The sequence below is a fragment of the Typopeltis vanoorti genome, chromosome 10 (assembly GCF_054136105.1).
Source record: "Typopeltis vanoorti isolate ZY-2024b chromosome 10, IOZ_Tvanoo_1.0, whole genome shotgun sequence".
Taxonomy (NCBI): Eukaryota; Metazoa; Arthropoda; class Arachnida; order Uropygi; family Thelyphonidae; genus Typopeltis; species Typopeltis vanoorti.
In genome coordinates, this window is record NC_143558.1 from 60,728,890 (window position 1) to 60,751,584 (window position 22,695).

At 37.4% G+C, this 22,695-nt stretch overlaps 1 protein-coding gene across 1 annotated transcript in view; it reads left to right on the top strand.

The window, feature by feature from the left end:
• The first annotated feature begins 331 nt into the window (after nucleotides 1-331).
• LOC150102450 (dehydrogenase/reductase SDR family member 7-like) overlaps nucleotides 332-22,695 on the top strand; it is a 209,943-nt gene continuing 187,579 nt past the window's right edge. The window contains exon 1 of the mRNA XM_090398772.1: nucleotides 332-597. Coding sequence (XP_090254898.1) covers nucleotides 462-597 — 136 coding nt within the window. The 5' untranslated portion in view covers nucleotides 332-461. The remainder of the gene's footprint in view (nucleotides 598-22,695) is intronic.

Sequence of the window (22,695 nt, forward strand, 5' to 3'; positions counted from 1 at the left end):
TCATCGAGGGAGGACACCCACTCCACAACTCTCCATCTTCACCATTCCCTCTACCAAACCAACTACACCTAATCTCTACTGTTATCATCTACATCAACGCCATCTACTGCCCACCATCACTAGTATTTTTTGTCTGTAAATTGCGTGTGTTTTGAATGGCCGATTTGAATAGAAATACACGAACGTTAAAAGAAAACTTTGATTAACCAATTTTTGTTAAGACATCTCGAAAACGCTGAAATCATTTTTTTAGCATTCGCGAAAACTCCGTGTGATTGTTTATCATTATAATTTTTGTTTGTCTTTCTGATTAATCTTCACGCATATCAACGTGCTATGTTTGTCAATCTGGAATTATTTCCTTCTGGTTTTTTCTAGTTGTTTCGTGGATTTGCCAATAGTATTTGGAAATTGTGAAATGTAATCGTAACCAAAGTAAAGGAGAAGTTAATGTTTATAAAATGCTTGGTTTAGAAATAGTTGGAGGTATCGTGTGTGGAGGGTTTATTATTTGGCTAGTCTGTATTCTGATATTTCTTTTGAAAGCAGATGGAGATGTTGCATTAATGTTTGCTGAAAAATTTGGCAAACCGATAAGTATGTATTTGTTTTCATCAAGGTGGCTTTATGAGGAATGATATATGTCACGTATTATATTAATCCATATGACCTTTATTAATATGAATGGTTCCAATTTTTTACTTAAGTTTGATGTTAATATTTGAAAATAGCTGCAATTTTTATTTTTCCCTGGAAAACAGCCAGAAGTCCATGAACAGAAATGTTAAGAAAGGCCAAAAATGTCACATTTTTCGATACGATCTGTAAACAAAAAAACAAATTTTTTTTTTGTTTACAGATTGGTAGTAGTTTTGTTATTTCCTTGTGCATTATGAATTCATCAAAATTATTACATTAAAATTTAATATCATACAAGTTTTTTTTTTTTAATTTATATTTAATATTTTCCATATATATATTTTTTATTTATGTTTATTTCCGTATTTATTTAATATCTTCAGTTAGTATTTCATCATCATTATTATTATGCGCTACTCCATTGAGTCATTAAACTCCTTGAGGGAGACCCTAAACATTATCCAAGCAACATCCAACATTTGTGCAGTATCTGCCATACTTTGCTTTGAAGTTATTAACAGTCATGGCACCCATAACAGACTTGTAACCTATTCCAATCATTCACCACTCACCAAGCGAAAAATTAGTTCTGACACTCTTGCTAACTACACTCTTACTCAGTTTCCATGGATGGCTCCTAGTTCTTCCAACACCTGTTCTGAAAAATTTCCTCAGAATTAACCTTGTAAAAACCCTTCAGTAATTTGTATGTCTGAATCATATCATCCCTTTTCTTTTAAGGTTCATTCCATAGACCTGCTACCATATTGGTCACTTGCTTCTGGATCCTCTCACCTTTCTCATTGCCAAGAAACCCTGGTGCCCAGATCTGCATGCATTAGTCAAGATGGGTTCTTAGCAGAGTTCGATAAAGAGGAACAATAACCTGCTTCACTCTGCTAATCAAAGAATTCTTCAGTGACCAAGTAATCTGATGAGCTGCTTTAGCCACTTTTGCTATGTGCCCTTTAACTTTAACTCCTTATTCACTGACACTGCCAAATTTCTGGCTTCATCAATTTCCTGGAGTACAATTCCATCAATGTGATATACAGCCGGTAATCTTTTCACCCCAAAATGCAGAACCTTATGCTTTGTACACATTAAACTGACATCCATTCTTCTTTACCCAGACTGCCAATCTATCCAAATCATCATGCAAAATTTTAACATCATCTGTATTACCTATTGCTCTTACCAATTTTGCATCATTGGTAAACAACTAAACAATTCCTTTCAGATCCTTTCCTATATCATTAATGTACAAATTAAACAGTAGTGTCCCAAGAACAGATTCCTGTGCACACCAGTCACAGACCTTCTGGATTCCACTCTGGAATAAACTATTCTCTGACATCTCTCTATCAACCACACTCTTATTCACTTCACTTCACTTCACCACACCAATATCCATCTCCATGTGCTGTAGCTTATTGATTGGAATTCCATGTGGTATCCTGTCAAAGGCCTTTGCAAAGTTCAGAAGTGGACTTCATTAATCTATTTGCATGCAATTTGGAAGATGGCATTGTGTAGGTGGCATAAGATGAGTGGTGGTAATAGTTGGTTGCACTTTTATCCAACTCAGCTGTCACTTTATTATAAAAAACGTGATCATGTTACTCAGGCACAACTTACCCTTCATAAAACCATGTTGCTCTCCATACAGTATCCCGTTTCCATCTATCCATTCCCTTATTTTGCTCTTGACCCTTTTCAAGAGTACCTTGATAACAACTCCTGATATGCTGATCAGTCAGTAATTTGCTATATCAGTCTTGGAGCTTCCTTTATGCAATATAACTATTTTCCCACTTTTCATCCCCCCCCCCTTTGGTACTAGCCCAGAGCCAAGACTTGGATTTAACAATGTGGTCAAAGGCACCGACAATCCCTTCATGTAAAACTTGAACCGGTATACCATCTCCCAAAGCTGTACTCACATCTAAGTTCTGTAATATGCTATGCATCTCCATTTCATTTACCTCCGTTCCATAAAGACTTACATGTAACTGCCGCTCTCTCTCTCTCTCTTATATGGAACTGCAAAGACATGTCTTTGCCTCTCTATATCTCCACCTGGATGATACACTCTTGCAAAGTGTTCATTTAGTAATTCTACTATTTCAACTGACTCAGTTACATCTGTACTATCAGCATTCATTAAAATCATTCTTCCATAAACTTTCTTCCTTTTACTTGCAACATAGCAAAAGAACTGTTTTGGATTATCTTTGACCTGCACTGTTAATTTCCTTTCATACTCTGCTTTTGACTTTGTTACCACACTGGTTTACTCTCCTGACTCTAGGTATGCAGTCTGCCATTTCTTTCCTCAAACATTACTTTACTACTTTCCATGCACTATCAACATTCAGCCCTTGCAGTTTCACATACCATGGCACTTATCTAGCAATCTCTTAAGCTTGTCATACTTACCAGCCCTGTAATTCCACATATACCCTGTCTTAACTGAAAATTCCACACATTTAGCCACCTTCCCGGTCAAAACCATTTGATCATTCTCACCAATTGGTGGCACTGTGGTCATATTGGTTAGAGACAAATTCTCAGATGCAGTTACTACATCTGGCATTCTCAAACCCCTAGTATATTCCATCACATTCTGACTCAGGTATTTATTCTTTAGTAACTGCATAAATTCCATTTTCTTCTTCTCGTGTATCCTCTCCCCCTTCCTATCTATGTTCCCATAGTTGAAATCTCCCATAGTAATTATCCACCATCCACTCATTTTGATTATTTGCCAATGCCTATTATCCCCATCATCATTTCTATCCCCTGGTCTATCATCCAACTGTATATTTCATTCTACTGGCTTCTATCTCACACCTGAAATGTGCAATTTTCACTGGCCTGCAGTTGAACTTCTAATCTCCTTGGTTGCAGTTCATTGGCTATCATCAATAACACTCCTTCCTCCATTCTTTTCTCTTTATCCTCCCTGAACATATACACTTTACTTTCTATCCCACTAACTATATCATCATCTGTCAGCCATGTCTCATCAATACCAATAATCTTTGGCCAGGATGAACTAACCAATGCCCCAAACTCCCCTTCCTTGTTCTGAATGCTCCTGGCATTAGTGTTCATAAAATGCAAAAGCCCCTTAGGCCCACCACTATCCTGACACTTTATACTTACCATCCCATTCTGGGTTGTTACCAGTGGTACTAACTAGGTTTTATGCACATTCTTACACTCATCTGCCTCATTGATATCTGCATATCCACCCAATAGCTCATACCCACCCTAAAAGCTCTAGTTTCCCTGATTTTTATTATCCTCTTTTACTTCATTCAACAACCCAGACTCCGAACACCAAATTCATTCAGGTGCAAACCATCCTTCTTGTATAACTCCTTTTGCCCATCAAACGCACATCACACATCTACAAACTTCATATTATTCCTTCTGCATAACCTACACATCCAGTCATTCGCTATTATGGCCCTCCTTCTTAGCTGTACTCTGTCATACTACAGTATGTCAGACTCACTGGCTTGACTTTCTCACTCTTTTCTTTTGCTGCTTCCAGTAATTTTTTTATATTCCTCCCTCATGCCATACTTTTCTCCTTTCAAATCATTCTTTCCAGCCAAATTTCATAAAACACATTTATAAACCTAAATTGTCAACTTATGTGGCATTCGTAAACTATGGCCAGTCACTGTGTTATGCATAGCCAATTTGCATAGTTTGCCTTAAAACTTAACCTTAGAAAAGAAACATATTTAATATCTTCTTCTTTTTATTCTTATTCCAGCCAGCTCTTTGGGATGTCCTTTTTTGAATCCTTTTTCTCTACTCTTTCTCCTTCTTTGGAATAGTTCTTTGCTTTTACAGTCTTGTATTCTTGGATCTAGCCACTGGACCCCCTCCCCTCTGTTTCTTCTTTAGAGTAGTTCCTTATTTACTCAGCTATCTTCTTGGTCTCTATGCACCATTTCTAACTATGTCTGTCTGACCAATAGTCTGTTTAATAAGTCTTGCCTTATTTTGCAATTCAAAATACAGGCATACCTAGCAAGTGTATCTATATCTTTTCATAACCAGAGGTAAACATCATGTATATTCTGCTTTAAATCTACTAATTATTAATCCTTTGGTTTCGAACCTTTCTCTCCACAATTCCAACTTATTTAAATTTTCTCTTGGCTAGTCAGTTAGTGCAGTGTTCAGCAAATATTAGCACCATGGTACTTTGTCTTGTATATCACAAGCCAACTCATTCATTGTCACTGGGAACAAGTAGGATCACAGCATTGGTATATTGTCCTATTATATATACCCCCAATGGTGTCAAATATTTGTGTGGAATTCTTTTCCTATTCCTAGGAAATACTCACCAGCAGTGCCAGATAAAGGGGTGGGCTGACCGGGCACCTGCCCGGAGTCCCAAAACTAAGGCCAGCACTATGGCCTTTGAGCCAGTACCCCTTCCAAAAATGACCTATTCATGTAAAGCAACACCTGAAAGAAGTTTTAGCAAATTAAAACTTATCAAAACATATTTGTGATCAACAATGGGGAGTGACAGATTAAATTCTTCAGCCTTGTTATCAATTGAAAATGTTACTCAGAAAATAGACATTAGTGAAAGAATAAAAGCTTTTGCAGATTTAAAATCAAGAAAAAAAAAATCTAAATTATAATTGATTAAATTAAAATTAGTGTAAAATCAATAATTTTTGTTTGTAATCATTTTTATTTGTTTCTTTTTTATGTAGTATATCTGAGTGAATAAAATGATAGGTAGAAATAATGAAGTTATGAAATTTATTAATAAATTAACTCCTTTGAGGTGTCACGAATAATAATAATAATAATAATTCGAAAAAGATACTTATATTTAAATTAGAAAGTACTTAAGTATGAAAAGAAAAAACTTAGGGGGCATCCCATACCGCGATTCGAAATTATCTTGGTTTGTCACTGCTCACCAGTTACTTTCCTGAGAAGTCTACGTAAGCTTTCTCCAGATCAGTACAAACTGTATGTGAAATCCTTTCTTCTTTCGCTATTTTTTTTTTCCATCACTTGCCTAACAATATTATCTCAACTGTTGATCTGTAAGACAAAATAAAACTGAGCTGGTTTTTCTGAGATGTCAGATTCTTGTTTTATCCTTTTCTTCCTTTTCAGTAACATCAACAGCACTTGTAGTGCTGTTGATGGTAGTAGAGAAGTTATCTCCATCTAAGATGAAAGGAGTGAACTGCGGCAGTGGTTTTGAAACAGTATGGTATGCTATGGAGGTGAACAGGATTAAATATCTAGTTGGGTGTTGCAATAGACCTAATAATGTGGAAGACAGTGAGAAGGAAACGTATAGGCAAATCGGTCTAGCTAATAATAAAAGGGTGATTTTAATTATGTAATATAGAATGGAATGAAGCGGCAACATACATCTAGGGACAAAAAGATTGAGTTTTTGAGGGACAACTACCTTGGGCAGTATGTAACGGAGCTATGTACTTTATGGGGATGAAGAGTCTAGGATCTGATTATCTCATCAGAGGATGTTATTGTAAATGAGGTGTTGAATCTTCTTCCAGTTGGTGAGAGTGACCATGAGGTGATTACTTGGGTGGTGGCCAGCCATATGAGGACTTCTGTTCTCATATGGCCATTCAGAAAGGGATATATGTGGAACTCTTAAAGCTGGTGATTATGACAAGCTCAGGAGACAGCTTGCAGCTATATCATGGAATGAAGAATTGCAAGCTGTCTCCTGAGCTTGCAATCCTGGGACCTGTTTAAGAACTCTGGCAGAGGCAATATCTGAATGCATTCCAAAGGTAAAGAGGTCAAATAAGGTGGGTGTGAAATGGATGAATGAAGAGGTGAAACATGCAGTTTGCAAGAACGCATTATGAAGGCAGCATAAGATGAGTGGTGGTAATAGTTGGTTGCACAAGGAGTATAAAGAGCAAACATGAGAGATAACTTGCTTGGTTATGGTTACCAAAGTGCAGTATAAGCAGCAGTTAGCTAATAAGTCCAAAAAGAATCATAGGAAGTTTTTTAAACATGTGGCCAGTGAAAGAAAGAAAGAAAGAATGATTATAGAAGGTTGTCATTGGTTGGAGAGAATGGTAGAAGGATTATTATTATTATTCATGACACTTCCAAGGAGTCAGAAGACTCATCGCGGGAGGATACCTACTATACAACTGTCTCCACCACTACACCGAACCTCTACTACCAATCATCTCCATCAGTGCCATCTACCGCCCACCACCACAACTAGTATTTTTTGTCTGTAAATTGCATGTGTTCTGAAGGGCTGATTTGTCAATAATTCTAGTTTGTTGTCTTGCAGCATAGTGTCTGTGGGAGGGAAGTGTTCATTATGAAATGTCATTCCAGTAATATTTAATTACATCAAATGTTGCCAAATATTGTGCAGATATTGCCAAATGTCTCTTACTGTATTTATTGATGCAATAAAAGTACTTGTTTTTCTTACTTTCTTACATGTTCCAAAGTTGAATGTATTCCATAGTATATGAACATTTTTGTTCCAGTCTTCTGAAACAACAGACATAGCAAAAATGCATCCATTCCTGAATAAAAATAAATAGCACACAAGCAACACAAAGTAAAGTGGAACTTAGTAGACTAAAGACTAAAATTATATGGGCACGAGTAAGAAGCCTGCAAATTATTATTAACCACAGATAACCACTGAGGATGCTAAATTCATCCTCATAAAAGTAACATCATGCAGAACGTGGGAAGAGAGATGGTCACTGATGGTGATGAGCAGGAAGTATATGAGGAATTGAGTAAACTTGATGTCATTAGAGCCATAGAACTCGATATATCACTGCACATCTTGAGGGAATGTTCCAAGGAGTAAACAACAGCTTTAAATTAACTCCTTAATATGAGTCTTATATTTGCCCACGTTCCAAAGGAATGGAAAGAGGGTATAATTGTTGTGCTTCATAAAGAGGGTGATAAGGCTAGTGCTTCAAATTACAGGCCAATCTTGTTTGTCTGGAATTGTGATAAAGGTGTTAGAGAGACTGAGGACCAGGATTCAGAATTGGGTTGATGACAACAACATTCTCTTTGATGGACAACATGAGTTAGCTAAAGAAGATTGTGTTTTAGCAATCCACTTACTGTAACAATGTGACAGGTGCATTGGACAAAGGAGAAGCATACAAAGTAGTATATTTAGATTTTGCTAAAGCCTTTGATAGATTGCCAGATGATAAGGTGGTAAGTAAACTGGAACAGTGGAGTTGGATAGTAGATTAGTGCAGCTGATTGAAGATTAGCTGTCTGTGATAGCTGGCATCAAGTTGTGTATAGGGGAACAACATCATGTAAGAGGAAGTCACAAATGGTGTGCCCCAGGGTTTGGGTCAATTGCTGCTTAATTTGTATGTAAATGAAACTAGGAACAGCTTGAATGGTGATATACAGTTTTTACAGAATATGCAAAGTTGAAAAGAACAATGAGGAGTACAATGGGTGTTGTAACTCTGACATCTAAGTATAAAGATGTTATGATTCCATAAGGCGTTGATCAGACCACATGCATTATTCTGCACAGATTTGGTCACTGGGTTTCTGATTTACCTGACCAAACTATTCTTATTGGGTTAAACCACAATAGAAAATTATGGTACAACATGATAGAATTTCATGCCAGCTGAGGCGTCGCCCAGTTAAACATGGACCCCATTGTTTTTGCCAGGGAACCAGTGTGAACAGCGAAAAGTCAGCTACTGGAACAAACCCTGAAGCACACCCCAACTCAATATTACAAGAGTTCAAGATCGGTACTATCAACATAAAAAGGCTGAATGGTAAAGAAATGGATTTAGCTGAGGAATTGGATGAACATAATAAGGATGACTAAAACAAAAAAAAAGGCAAAAACTGGTGAGATCTTTGTGAGCAATAAATACAAAATGTTATATTCAGGCAATGACAATCAAGGAAAAGAAGGAATAGCCATAGTATTCAACACTAAATACGAGGCTAATCTTCTTGAATGACAGGCAGTCTCAAGTAGAGTGATGTGGGCAAATATGAGAACGGGGAACTGGACAATGAGACTTATTTGTGCCTATGGTCCCACAGAAGTTTCTACTAAGGTAGAAGTGGAGAAATTTTTTGATGCTTTAGAAAAAGCATCTGACACAATGAAAAAGGAAAAGTTGGTCCTTGTTGGGGATCTGAATAGCAGAGTAGGAAATGATTGTCAGACATACAAAAATATTTTTGGAAAATTTGGAGAAAAGAGCAAAATGGCAAATACCTGTTGGATTTCTGCTCAGGACATGGACTGGTTATTACTAACACCATGTTCCAACATAAAAATGTGCACAAATTCACATGGGAAGAGAAGAGGCAAGGAATAAGAAAAATCTCATTGACTATGTTATTGTTGATAGTGATGTTTTCTCCTTGGTGCAGGACACCAGAGTGTACAGAGGATTTGAAAGTGGAAGCAATCACTATTTACTCTTGAGCAGGATAAAATTGCACATATGGAAAAGAATAACATGTAAGAAAGTTTTAAAGTGAATAAAAGTTGAGCAGCTCTCAGATGTAAACTGTAGACTAACATACTCAAAGATTATTGAAGTAAAAATAAGAGTTTGAGAAAAGGAACCAAACCTTGGAGATTCAGTGGCAAGCCTTGAAGAAAACCCTGATTGATTCAGCCAGAGAGGCATGTGGTGAGGTTGTCTGTAAGGACAGAACAATCAGAACTCCGTGGTGGACACAGGAAGTTAAAGAGGCAGTGAAGGAAAAGAAGAAAGCACATCAGAAGTTCCTGGCAAATAAGTCAGCGAGTGCTCTTAGATAATACAGAGACAAATGTAAGAAAGCTAAACACTGTGTAAAACTAGTTAAACAAAAGCCATGGGAGGACTTTGGCAAGAACATAGAAAATAAATATCAAGAAAGTGGTAAGATATTCTGGAGGTTGTTGTAGAAGCTTAGAAATGGAGGAAAGAGTGCTGTAAAGGAGTTAGAGAAGATAAAGGTGACATGAAAACAGGAGAAAAAGATAGCCATGGAGTAATTACTTCAAAAAATTGCTAAATGAAACAAGCAGTGATAGCACAGTGGTAAAAAACACTCAACAGGCATACAGTCAGGAATACATATCCATACTTGAAAAAGCCATCAAAGACTTGAAATGTGGAAAGGCAGCAGGAGTAGATGATATTCGACCAGAAATGCAGAAGTATGGTGGTATAAATGTCTTACAATGTCTGCACTGCATAGTTCAGAAAGCCTGGACAGAGGGATGAATTCCCGATGATTGGAGTACAGCTCTAATAGTACCCATATATAAAAAAAGGAAATAAAACTGAATGTGAGAATTACAGAAGTATTTCCCTACTGAGTGTTCCTGGCAAGATCTATGCAGGTATACTTGAGAAACAGTTGAGAAGAATTGTGGAAGAACAAGCTGGATTCAGGCCAAATAGAGGCTGTCAGGATCAGATCTTCACTTTACGACAAATAGTTGAGAAAGCATGGGAATATAACAATGATCTGTATTTAAGTTTTGTCAATCTGGAAAAGGCATATGACAAGGTGCCAAGAGAGAAGCTATTCAATATGCTACAGTTATATGGTGTCAATGGGGCATTATATCAAGCAATACTTAGTCTGTATTTTAGTTGTAAGTCAGCAGTTAGAATTGAAGGATGTATAGGAAGACGGTTTAATGTTAAATCTGGTGTGAGGCAAGGATGTACATTATCCCCTCTGTTATTCATTATCTATATGGATCACATTTTGAAGGAAAGTGGTATTAAACATGATATCAGAATTGGAGATGTTAATATCAGCTCTTTGCATTATGCGGATGATGTTATACTTCTGAATAAATCCGCTACAAGTTTGCAAGATTCCCTGACTAAATTGAATAACTGTTGTAATACATATAGTATGAAGGTCAGCATTAAAAAGACAATGAAAATAGGTAGAATTGTTGAAAATGTCAACTGTGTTTTGAACGGAGAGCCTGTGGAACAAGTAAAACATTTCGGCTACTTAGGCACGATTTTTAGTAAAGATGGTAAATTAAATATGGGAATAGACAACAGAATCAGCAAAGCTGGTATCGTGGGAAGTCAATTGGATAAATTCATATGGAATAAGAGAGAAATTAGTTGGCACACTAAATTAGCTGTACACAAGACAGTGTTCAAACCAGTTTTAACTTAATGATCGGAGAGCTGGGTCAGAAGTAAAAAACTTGAGACCACAGATATGAGAGGCCTGAGAAAGATTAGAGGCGTGAACAAATGGCATCAATGGCAATATCATATTAAAAACGAGGATATTTGGAAAGAACTTGACATTGTCAGCATACAGGAATGCGTTAGCAGAGCTAATCTCAGGTGGTATAGTCACTTAAATCGAATGGGCGAGGAAAGATTAGCAAAACAAGCGTTCTCTGCCAGGTTGTCAGGAAAAAGACCCAGAGGAAGACCAAGATATAGGTGGATTAATACGGTACAATGTGCCTTAGACAATAGAAATATAAGATCTGATAATGATAATATTGGAGTCTTGACAAGTAATAGACAGATTTGGAGGAAAATTGTAGATAGGAAGTTAGTTATGTTGTAAATTTTTCATTTAGTACTATCATATCCTGTACCCCCCCCCTTTGACGGTACATGCGAGGAATTTGATGAAGATGATGAGTTTGCCATGGAGATTGAAAAAGACAACAAGTTATCCTTTTTAGATGTCCTCCTCATCCATTCACCTTCAGGTATTCTAACTACAACGGTTTACAGAAAACCCACTTTCACTGGACGTTATATTCTCAATCTGCTCATCATCCTTATCAAAAATCAGGAATCATAAAATGTTTAATCCGATGAGCCAGAACTAATTGTTCAACTCCTCATGAATTACAGAAAGAACTTTAAACTATCAAACACCACATGAAATTAAATGGCTTCTCTGGAAAGAGTACACATCTGTTCGATTCTTATAAGCCAATACAAAATAACACAGATTCAGTACATCGAGTTCCAATTCCTTATATTTCCGGGATTTCAGAATCAATTTGAAGAATTCTGAAGAAATATGAATTGACAGCCACTTATATACCTATTAACAAAATATCCACCTATTTACCCTTTTTTAAAGATAAATGCTCAACTATGTCTCTGCCTGGTGTGTATCACGTTCCTTGTAACTGTAATCTGTTCTACTTTGGACAAACAGGACGCTCTATAGAAAATAGAATTTGGGAACATCAGTCATACATTCAGCACAACAAATCCGTTAAGCCTGGATTGGCTCAGCACGGAATAGAGACAAGCCACAACATCCTCTGGTCCAAGACTCGCCTCCTACACAGATGTCGCTATAAATTTGAACGTTTATTTAAAGAAAGTGCCGAGGCCTTACTTCAACGCCCTAACTTGAATCGAAATGACTGTATGTCTTTATCAAAAATATGGGAAAGGTTAATCAGGATAACACATTAATATATATATACTTTTTTTTTTTTAAATTAAGACTAATTAAAAAAAAAACATTACACTAATGTAAGTAGTCTAATGTTATGTATAAATTAAGATTGTTATATGAATTTTTAAATTAATATCTTTAATTTAATCATTACTCTGACAAAAAAAATGTTTTCCTCTCTTTAATACTTAGTGATATAATCACACAGCTCGTTCTACTTTTGAATGATCAGTTGTTGGTATTCCACCTGGTTAAAAAACTGTTCCTATGTAGCCACTGAAGATAGTCTGTTATTTTTAGACTGAAATATTTGGCAAATTAAAATATAATAAATTCTTGTGTAAACATGTCTTTATATTATAACCTTTTCTGAGATGCCATGGATATAGGGGAATGGTGATAGATTTGCTGTAATCTCTGTTTGTGTGTGTGGGGGGGGGGGTGGGGAACTGTGGGTTTGTGGTGTTAAAATTCTTTGTATTTTTTTTATGTGGGTGAGTTCTTTTATGTGGGAACTCACTCATATAAAAGTTTTTTATGTTGGTGAGTTCTGTGTTGAGTGCATTGTTATCTGAGTAAATTAATTTTGCCTGGTGGACTAGGGTTTTGATAGTCCTAAATTGTTGGGAAGGGGGTGTGGGCATTATGTGACTGTTGATTGATGTATCTATTCCGTTGTTCTGTAGACTGTGAAAGTCAGGATCCATTTGGTTGTCTTGTAACTAGGGCATCCGAGAAGGGCAGACTGTTGTTCCTTTCTCTTTTTTGTCAGGAATCGGATCATTGGATGTTGGCTGTTCAAATGGGAAAGGAAAGTGTGTAAGGTGTTCCAGTCATGTGGCCAATTTGCAAACTTATTATCCACATACCATAGCCAAATAGAAATAGTAGGTTTAAGGTGGGGGGGGGGGAATTTAGCAATAAGCAATATTCATTTCAATATTCAGCAATAAAAAGACAATGAAAATAGGCAGAATCATTGAAAATGTCAACTGTGTTGTGAATGGAGAACCTGTGGAACAAGTAAAACATTTCAGCTACTTAGGCACGATTTTTACTGAAGATGGTAAATTAAATTTAATTTATGCTAGCCTGGCTAGCCGAGTGGTTAGCGTGTCCGCTCTCCAGGCAAGAGGCTGGGGGTTCGAATCCCGCCGTGGGCATGGATGTTTGTGATTGTCTGTGGAAATACTAGTGGTAGATGGTGTTGGTGTAGTTGCAGTCAGATGGTGAGTGGTGGAAGCAGAGTTTCAGAGTAGATGCCCTCCCTCGATGAGTCTTTGGACTCCCTGGAGGTGACAAAAAATAATAATAAAATATAGAAATAGACAACACAATCAGCAAAGCTGTATGGTGAAAGTCAATTGAATAAATTCATATGGAATAAGAGAGAAATTAGTTGGAACACTAAATTAGCTGTATACAAGACAGTGTTTAAACCAGTTTTAACTTATGGATCTGAGAGCTGGGTCAGAAGTAAAACACTTGACCAAAGACAAGAGACCGCAGATATGAGAGTCCTGAGAAAGAACGAAAATTAAAAACGAGGATATAAGGAAAGAACTTGAAATTGTCAGCATCCAGGAATCCGTTAGCTGAGCTAATCTCAGGATGTATGGTTACTTAAACAGAATGGGCGAAGAAAGATTAGCAAAACAAGTGTTCTCTGCCAGGTTGGTAGGAAAACGACCCAGAGGAAGACCAAGATATAGGTGGATTGATACGGTACAAAGTGCCTTAGACGATAGAAATATAAGATCTGATAAGGTTGGAGTCTTGACAAGTAACAGACTGATTTGGAGGAAAATTGTAGATAGGAAGTTAGTAATGATGTAATTTTTTTCATGTAGTACTATCATATCCTGTACACCCCTTGAGGGTACATGGCAGGAATTTGATGACGATGATGGTGGGAATTTAGGGCATTATTTTCAAATGTTCTATGAAAAAATTAGCCAAGGAGGGAAAGAGGAGAACCCATGGCTGTACCCTTGATTTGTTTGTAGAATTTTCCTTGCCAAACAAAATAGCCTAAGTTCATAGTGAACTGAAAAAGGGTTGAGATATGGGGAGGAAATTCTGCTTGGATAAGTGCTAAAGTATCTTTAAGTAGGACATTTGTGAATAAGGAGGCAACGTCGAAACTGACCATTAAGTCAGTGAGGCGGAGTGTGAGGTCTTATGTTCTGGAGCTAAAATGGGTGAGTTTTTTTATGTGATGAAGTATTGCCAGTACTACAGGAAAGCACTTGGCTAAATGTTTAGCTAGTTTGTAGGTAGGAGAGTCTTCTTCGCCCATCTACAATTGTACATAGAGGAACATCTTCTTTATGGATTTTTGGAAGTCCATTTAATATTAACATTTTTAACGTGTGTGGGTAGGGTCATAATTTAGTAGGCAGTAGGTGGATCGGTCTTTAAGAAGGATGGTCATTTTTAAATATTTTTAATTATTTTTATTCATTCTTAAAGACTGATCCACCTATTGCCTACTAAAAATGGATTACGATCTTTTTGATGATTTCAAGTTCTACAATTCTGACTGGCTTTCCTTTTGCAGCTTCGCAGAGCGAATTGGAAGAGAAACTGAACTGTTTGCTGTCAGTAATGATTTAAAATAAATTGTTCACCAATCCCATATAATCCTCATCATAGGATTATCTGGGATTTTCTCCCAACACCCTGGACCTAACCAGCTCTCCCTCTAAGTACACCACTGATGCTAGCTCTCCTTTTGCAAGTCTGTAACCTTGTTCATGTTTCCTCTTCTGTAGATCATACTTCTCCCATTCAATCTCAGCCTCATATCCTGTGACACTGTGGTACTAACTGGGGTGACCTACCAGATTTCTATGCCTCATTTCCATAAGGTTCGATTACTTTTCTGCTCTTCTGTCACCTGCTGTGATCTAATAACCAAAATTATTCTTGCTGGGATGAGTACTTTTATTTCCCACTCCACTCAAAATCATTAACTTTATCCAATCCCTGGTTCTCTGACAGTTTATTTTGACTGCCAAAGCAGTCCAAATAAAAAATTCAGCATATATCCAATGGCTCAAGTCAAAAACTTCAGCCTCTCACTCAACTTACCCCACAGCCTGTAACAACTCAAAAAACAGTCATCAATAATCCAAAGTAGACTTTATAAGGATGAAATGTGCTAAGCTTGCTGAAATGCCTGCTGAAATGGCATTCGATTCGTGGCTGTGGGATGCAACATATTCTGATGATACAATGGTAACTTCTAAAGATAAGGTAGATCTCTGGTATCAGTATTATCCTTCAAGTGACTCATATATAGAGTTGGATTTAAAAGCTGATCAAGGCAAATCTCTCTCACTATTCCTTGAGTATCCATTGTATGCCTCCTCTGATCTTTTGCCAGAAGAGGAGGCATACAATGTGGTAGGAAGAAAAAAGAAAAAGAATAGCTTTGATACTAATAAATCTCTTGACCCTAATGGTATTCCTTTAGTTGTACTAAAAGTTTGTGCTCCAGAACTAACATCCATTATTCTTGCTGGAATGAGTACTTTTATTTCCCACTCCACTCAAAACCCTTAACTCTTAACCAAACCCCAGTTTTCCAACAACTGTGCCAATCTTGTTTCACCTCTTCAAGCTGTCATACTCATCTGACATCTATCCAGTAGCTTGGAAGCAAGATTTTTTCCAGTCTGTTCCCAAAAAGGGGAGATAAAAGTCAATCATCTGATTTCACTACTCCAGAAAATAATGGGAAAGGTGATCAACAGCCAACTGCTTGAAATTTACCAGTAGTAACCACCAGTATGGATTCTCCCATTCTTACTCCACAGTGGATCCCTTGGCTAACTTCACCCACCTTTAGAAACATGGTATGGAAAAATTTGGATAACCACAAGTTATTGCTCTTGATATTTCCAAGGCATTTTATGAAGTCTGGCATTGTGGCCTTCTTAGCTACCACTTATGGTGTTCCTCTTGCTTTCTGTGAGTGATTTCCAACTTCCTGTCTGGTCATTCATTGCAGGTCACAATGGATGGTTTTCTTTCAGATTTTTCAGCTAGTGCTGAAGTACATCCAGGGTTCTGTGCTTTCACCTATCGCACTCTTCCTCCTATTCATGAACGATTCCTCTCTATTATCATCCAGTCTTATTCATGACAGTACTCGTCTCCATTTTTTTTTTGTTTGTTTTTAAATTTTCAAAACCTTGTAGTGTTCAGGTGATTCAAGCTTCAAGATCCTTTATAACCAGAGACTTAAATGCCATTCTGAAGTGGGAAGACTCTGAGTTTGAATGGCATCAAAACACACTCATTTCTCAGAAAAAAGATAATGCTTCACTCTTCTCACTTTTGTATGCCTCCTCTTATTCGCTAATTCTCCATTACATATTGTCTGAAAGTTGTTCCTTGAGAACTCAATTCATTCTCCTTATTCTGTGATGCTATCTCTTTATTCCATTCAATATCGCCATAATTAAAATCAACTGTAATGATCACCTTTCGCTTCCTGATTAAGCCAGTTTTCTCTTCTTGGGTTGACTTTTACATCTAGCCTATTCTAGCACAAACATACCATGTCCATGACTTCTTCAGCCTCCAAAAGGCTTGGTATTTTTTGCCATTCTAAACAATACTTCTCTCCTGCTCAATTCCTGACCCTTTGTAAATCTCAACCTGTTTGACCTTAGAATATTGTTCTCACTTTTGGGGTGCCCCTGGAATCTCCCTCAGAATACTTGATTGTATTCAGAAGAGAGGTATTCACTTAATTGATAACCCCCCACTGCTCTCTCTCTCTCTCTCTCTCTTTATCTCACTGACTCCTTCCAATAGCTTTCTCAATTGAGATCCCCTTCTCATAGGAGAAGGGAGCTCTGTTGCTCTATTATTAAGAATATATATAAGTATTTCCATGGGCATTGCTTCCAGAAGTGACCATAGCCTTCTCTCCACTTGCCTTAAATCATATACAAACATGAGCAGCATAGTCAACACCCATATTCAGTTCAACTCCAAAGTTATCAATTCAATTTCTCATCGTACTCCTTTGCTTGCTTTACCTGTGTCCTTCGGGATAGTCTTTGCCACACTCTTTTCCTCGGTTCTTCAAAGAGCCATATCAATAAATTCCTTTTTTCTCTAATCACTTACCCACACATGGCACCGCTGTGTGTAGGTAAATGGTTAGAGGAAAATTTTTCAATATGTGTGTGTGTATATATATATATATATATATTAGATGTTAAAGATACCAAGCTATTTAAACCTGGTTTTACTCCATTTCCCAAGCAAACAGACAAACAAGTCAAATTTGCACCTGCAAGTGTTGCAGGTCTAGCTGACCCTGCACATAGTGCAAGACTAAGGCAACTCATGGTAAAAGTAGAATAAGCTCTGATCACTAATCTTAATATTTACCCTTAATGCAAAGCACATCTCCTGGAGGAGATGTATGATGCTTTGTATTAAAGGCAAGGGGCCACTACCCAGACATATGAGGTGCAGCTATTAAATAACAAGACTGGTTGCAAAAATGTGGTTTATTATTACAATTGTACAACTTAATTGTTATCCCCTTCAACATACCCCCCTCCTATCTATACACCGTTGCATACGAATTTTCCATTGTTGGAAGCAGTACTGCAAGTCATCAGGTGCTTTTACATGTACAAAATTTTGATAGTAGTTTGTGGGGGTTTGCCATTCTCCATCTCATCTTCCTCCAGTGCTGCACAGATCACAAAGTTACAGCATCAGTAAGACTGTTAACTCCATAGATCACAAGCTACTCCATAGGAGTCACAAGACTCATCATAGGGATTTCACACTCTCGTGCAAAAATTTCATCAAACCGTGCCTTAAACTCATTTACAGTTTCAGGCAATGCATTCCACTCACCAACCATTTTCCATGTAAAGAACCTGTTCCTCACTCCCTAGTTTGCACCCTCTTTAACGCAGTCTGTGGAAGGCAATGCGTTTCACTCACCAACCATTTTCTATGTAAAGAACCTACTCCTCACTCCCTTGTTTGCACCCTCCTTAACGCTGCCTCTACTGTATGAAAAATCTACATATTAACCTGGCAACAACTTCTCTCACCAATTTATATATCTCAATCATATCTCCTCTCTTTCTATTCACAAGGCTCTGCAAGTTTCATTCCTTAGTCTGTCCTCATATACCCACATCCTGTAGATCTGAAACCAACTTAGTGAACTTTCTCTGGACCCTGTCTAATATATCCTCATCTAATGTTCACTCTAAGCTCTTCACTGGTACACCTGCAACCTAGTCAAAAGGGGGGAGCACTCATGCCTAGTAATCACAAGCACAAACTTTTTTCTTGCAGAATTTTTAATTTCAATCAATCATTTGTGAATGTACTATAAAAATGAATTATACTGTATAATAAATTGTACGTGTCACTTAGTTTATTAAATAATTTCTCCAGTGTCTCTACTCCAATATTACTCTACCCATTCCAACTTAATACACTCTGATTAGTTACTTTTAACCTGTGCTGCGTGCACAAACTGGTGCTAACATCAAGTTGTAGAGGACATTTGTTTAGATTTATTAGTGATTATTATGGGAGATTTTAATTATGGTGATATCAGTTGGAAGGAGAAAATATCACATGGCAAAAAGGAAATGGAATTCATACATCTTCTACGAGATAATTACTTGAAACAGCACATAACTGAAAGGACACATGGTGCGAGTGTTGGATCTGGTCATTGGTTCAGAAGATATATGCATAAGTAAAGTGTCCTCGTTACCTCCAATTGGTGAGAGCGATCAGTGGTATTGACTTGGGAGGTTGCAAAATTTGTGGATTTCTCTCTTAAGAAGGGGTATATATATGGAGCTACAGGTTAGGCAATTATAACAAACTTCAGAGTGAGTTTGCAGCAGTCCCATGGCAGAACATATTGCAGGGGAAAGATGTTAGCAATGCATGGGATAAAATCAGCAGGTATCTGAGGAAGGCAATATCAGATTGTGTCCCCATGGGCAGGAAGACAAACAAGGTAGGCGTTAGATGGATGAGTAGTAGTACCAAGCTTGATCTGCAAAAAAAGAAAATGTTATGGAGAATTTACAAGGAGAAAGGCAATCAGTTCACCCATGAGCAGTACAAGGCTCAAGCTAGGAAGGTTACCAGCATAGTAAGGAAAGCTAAATCAGATTATGAGAAGACCTTAGCCAAGGAGATCAAGGGCACTTCCAAAGAGTTCTTCCGCTATGTGGCAAATAAAAGGAAGAATAACTTCAGAAGGATACCCTTAGTGGGTACTGATGGTATCGAGGTGACTAATTCAGATGTAATAGTCGAGTTACTGAGTGATCACTTTTCAAAAGTCTATCACCCAAGTGAGAATATCTCTGTACCTGTAGCAATAACTAATGTGAGAATTGAAGTTAAGAAATCAGAGGTACTTAGTATATTGCAAAATTTAAATGCGAATACTGCTGTAGGTTTAGATGGAATATCGGTTCGGGTGTTGCGTGAATGTGCAAAGGAATTGTCAACGCCTCTTACTTGGTTATTTAACTTAAGTTTGAACTCTGGAGTTCAAACTTAAGTTCAAACCTAGGGAGTGGAAGGAAGACAAAGTAGTTCCTTTGCATAAAGGTGGCTCTAAAAGTGCGGTAGTTAATTACAGACCAATCACCATTTTGGGAGTGGTGGTAAAAGTATTGGAAAAGTTGGTTAAAGACAAAATTCAAGAATGGGTGGATCAGGATATGATACTCTATAGGGGCCAACATGGTTTTGTTAAAGGTCAATCCTTCCTTAGCAATTTATTAGCTTTTTATAATAGAATGATATCTGAGTTGGACAAAGGAAATGGCCAGTGGTATTTCTGGATTTTGCTAAGGCTTTTGACAGGATACTCCATGGAATACTGTTGCACAAATTGGAGCAGATGGGGATGGATACCAAACTGATGATATGGATAAGAGAATGGCTCAGGGAGAGATATCAGAAGGTGGTGTATGGAGGAGCAGAGTCCAGGATAAGGCAGGTGACCAGTGGTGTGGCTCTGTGCTTGGGCCATTGTTATTTAATTTGTACATAAATGATATAGGAGATGGTTTAAAGGGAGATATTCAGTTGTTTGCTGATGATGCAAAGTTGGGTAGTGCAATAAAAAATCAAGCTGATGTTGAGAGTTTGCAGGATGATTTAAATAAACTGGTAAAATGTGCAAAAGGAAATGGATGTCAGTTCAATGTGGAAAAGCGTAAAATTATGCATTTTGGGATTAAAAGATTACCAGCTGTGTACTACATTGATGAAACGGTACTCCAAGAGATTGATGAGGCTAGGGACTTAGGGGTGTTGGTAGATAGGGAGATGAAGTTCAGGGGGACACATTGCTAAGGTGTCCAAGATTGCACATAGGTTTATTGGTTATTGAGGAACACACTAACATCCAGAGATAAAGAGGTTATTATTCCCCTTTATAAAGCATTGATACTTCCACATTTGGATTACTGTGCTCGGGTCTGGTCACCTGGATTCCTTGGAGATGAGGAGGTTGTGGAAAGGGTTCAGAGGAGAATGACTAAGTTATTGAGTGATGTAAAAAATGCTCCCTACATTGATATATTGAGAGCTTGTGGATTGCAGAGGTTGGTTGATAGGCAGGGGATATGATAGAAACATTTAAATTACTAAAAGATTTTTATAAGATTGATGCAGATGAAATGTTTCAGCTGTGTGATAGTGATGGAAGAGCAAGAGGTCATCCTTGGAAATTAAGGAAAAGTGTGGTTAACAAGGGTGTGAGAACGAGGTTTTTGGCCTGGAGGGTGGTGAATGCGTGGAATGTATTGCCTGACTCAGTTGTGAGTTCTTCGTCTGTAAATGAATTCAAGAACAGATATGATAGATATTGTTTTGATAGTTTGGGTCTTCCGCGATGAGTTTACTGACTCCATGGTGATACCCATAATAATAGTGTCCTAATATCATTAACAAATAAGTCAAACAATAGTAACCCCAAGATAGACAGACAGATCCCTTCAGTACTCCACTGGTGACCTTCCGCTTTCTAATTTCTTCTTGTACTGCACTTTTTGCTGTCTTTACCAACTGTTGCCCTCTTTTCCTCCACTTCATACTCTTCATGCAACTGATTATTATCAGCATTCATCTTGTGTTGCTCTTACCATACCTACCCTTTTCACCTTGGAATACACTCAGACATTGCTTCTGTTATATAGTTCTTGATCAATGCCCAAACAACATCTCTTTCCTTTCCACTCAATTACTCTTTTCCTGCTATTGCTTCCAGTTGTCTATGGAGCTTTTCATAATCACTTGGTCCTGTAGTTCCACAAGCATCCCTTCTACACAGAAGTTCTTATATGATTGGTGATAACTTAAGTGAACACTTCATGGTCACTCTCCCCAGCTGAGAGAAGATTAGACACTTCATTCACGAGCACGTCCCCTGATGATATGATAAGATTTATGTCATATATATTGTCTGAAAGTTTTTCCTTGAGAACTCAATTCATTCTTTATTCCGTGATGCTATCTCTTTATTCCAATCAATATCTCCATAATTAAAATCACCTGTAATGATCACCTTTAGCTTCCTGATTAAGTCAAATTGCCGATACATTTCTTTGTCTCCACCTTCCACATTCTCCAGCCTGTAGCAACACCCAACCAAATATAATACTGCTTCAAAACCATTACTACTATCCCTTGTATCTCAACCTTGTTTGGACAAAATTCCCCTTCTATCATCTGCAGCACTCTACCTCCCTTTCTATAAGTAAAAAATAAATTATTCTGATAGGGACTAAGTGAGGCCCACTCTAGCACTAACTTTTGGAGCCTGAGGGATATTTAAAGATGGATCATTCATTGCCAATTTTCTGACAGTGGATGTCTTGGCACCTCCTTTAGTCTAGACAAAATTACAAAGGCATACAGGTAACTCTCATTATATGTTGTGTTCTTGAGAATCACAGCATATATCAAAAATTTGTAAAACAGGAGGCTTATAATATGGGATAATAGAGATTGCATTCCCAAATGAGTGAGATTCTGATCCTTCAAGATTAATTTAATCAAAAATACAATACATATTAAGGCATAAGAGTAATAAATAAAATATTCAGAATATATATAAAACAAATAATTATTAAACTAGTTCTTTATTTTCATGATTAATACATGTTAATACTACATCTTAATCACATCTTGTTTAGCTTTCATGCTGAAGTTGAAGACTCATAGGAGGTTGAAGGCCACTTTTTCAAGAATCTCTCAGTGAAAACCTGATTTGTAGTTTCAACTTCTGATTGTAACTGCTCTGTGTAATCTCCTTCTGCTGTCTTTGCTCTGAAGAGAAATTCATAAAATTTTTCAGTGGCAATGTGATCTGCAGCTGCAGCCTCAAAGTTGTGTTGAGATTGTGGAACACATAGCGACTCTTATAGTGGTCGAACCACTCACAACTTGAAGCAAAAGGTCTTGGTTGCTTTTTTGTCTTTCATCAGATCTTCAATACAAATATTTCACCTTCTTTTGTAT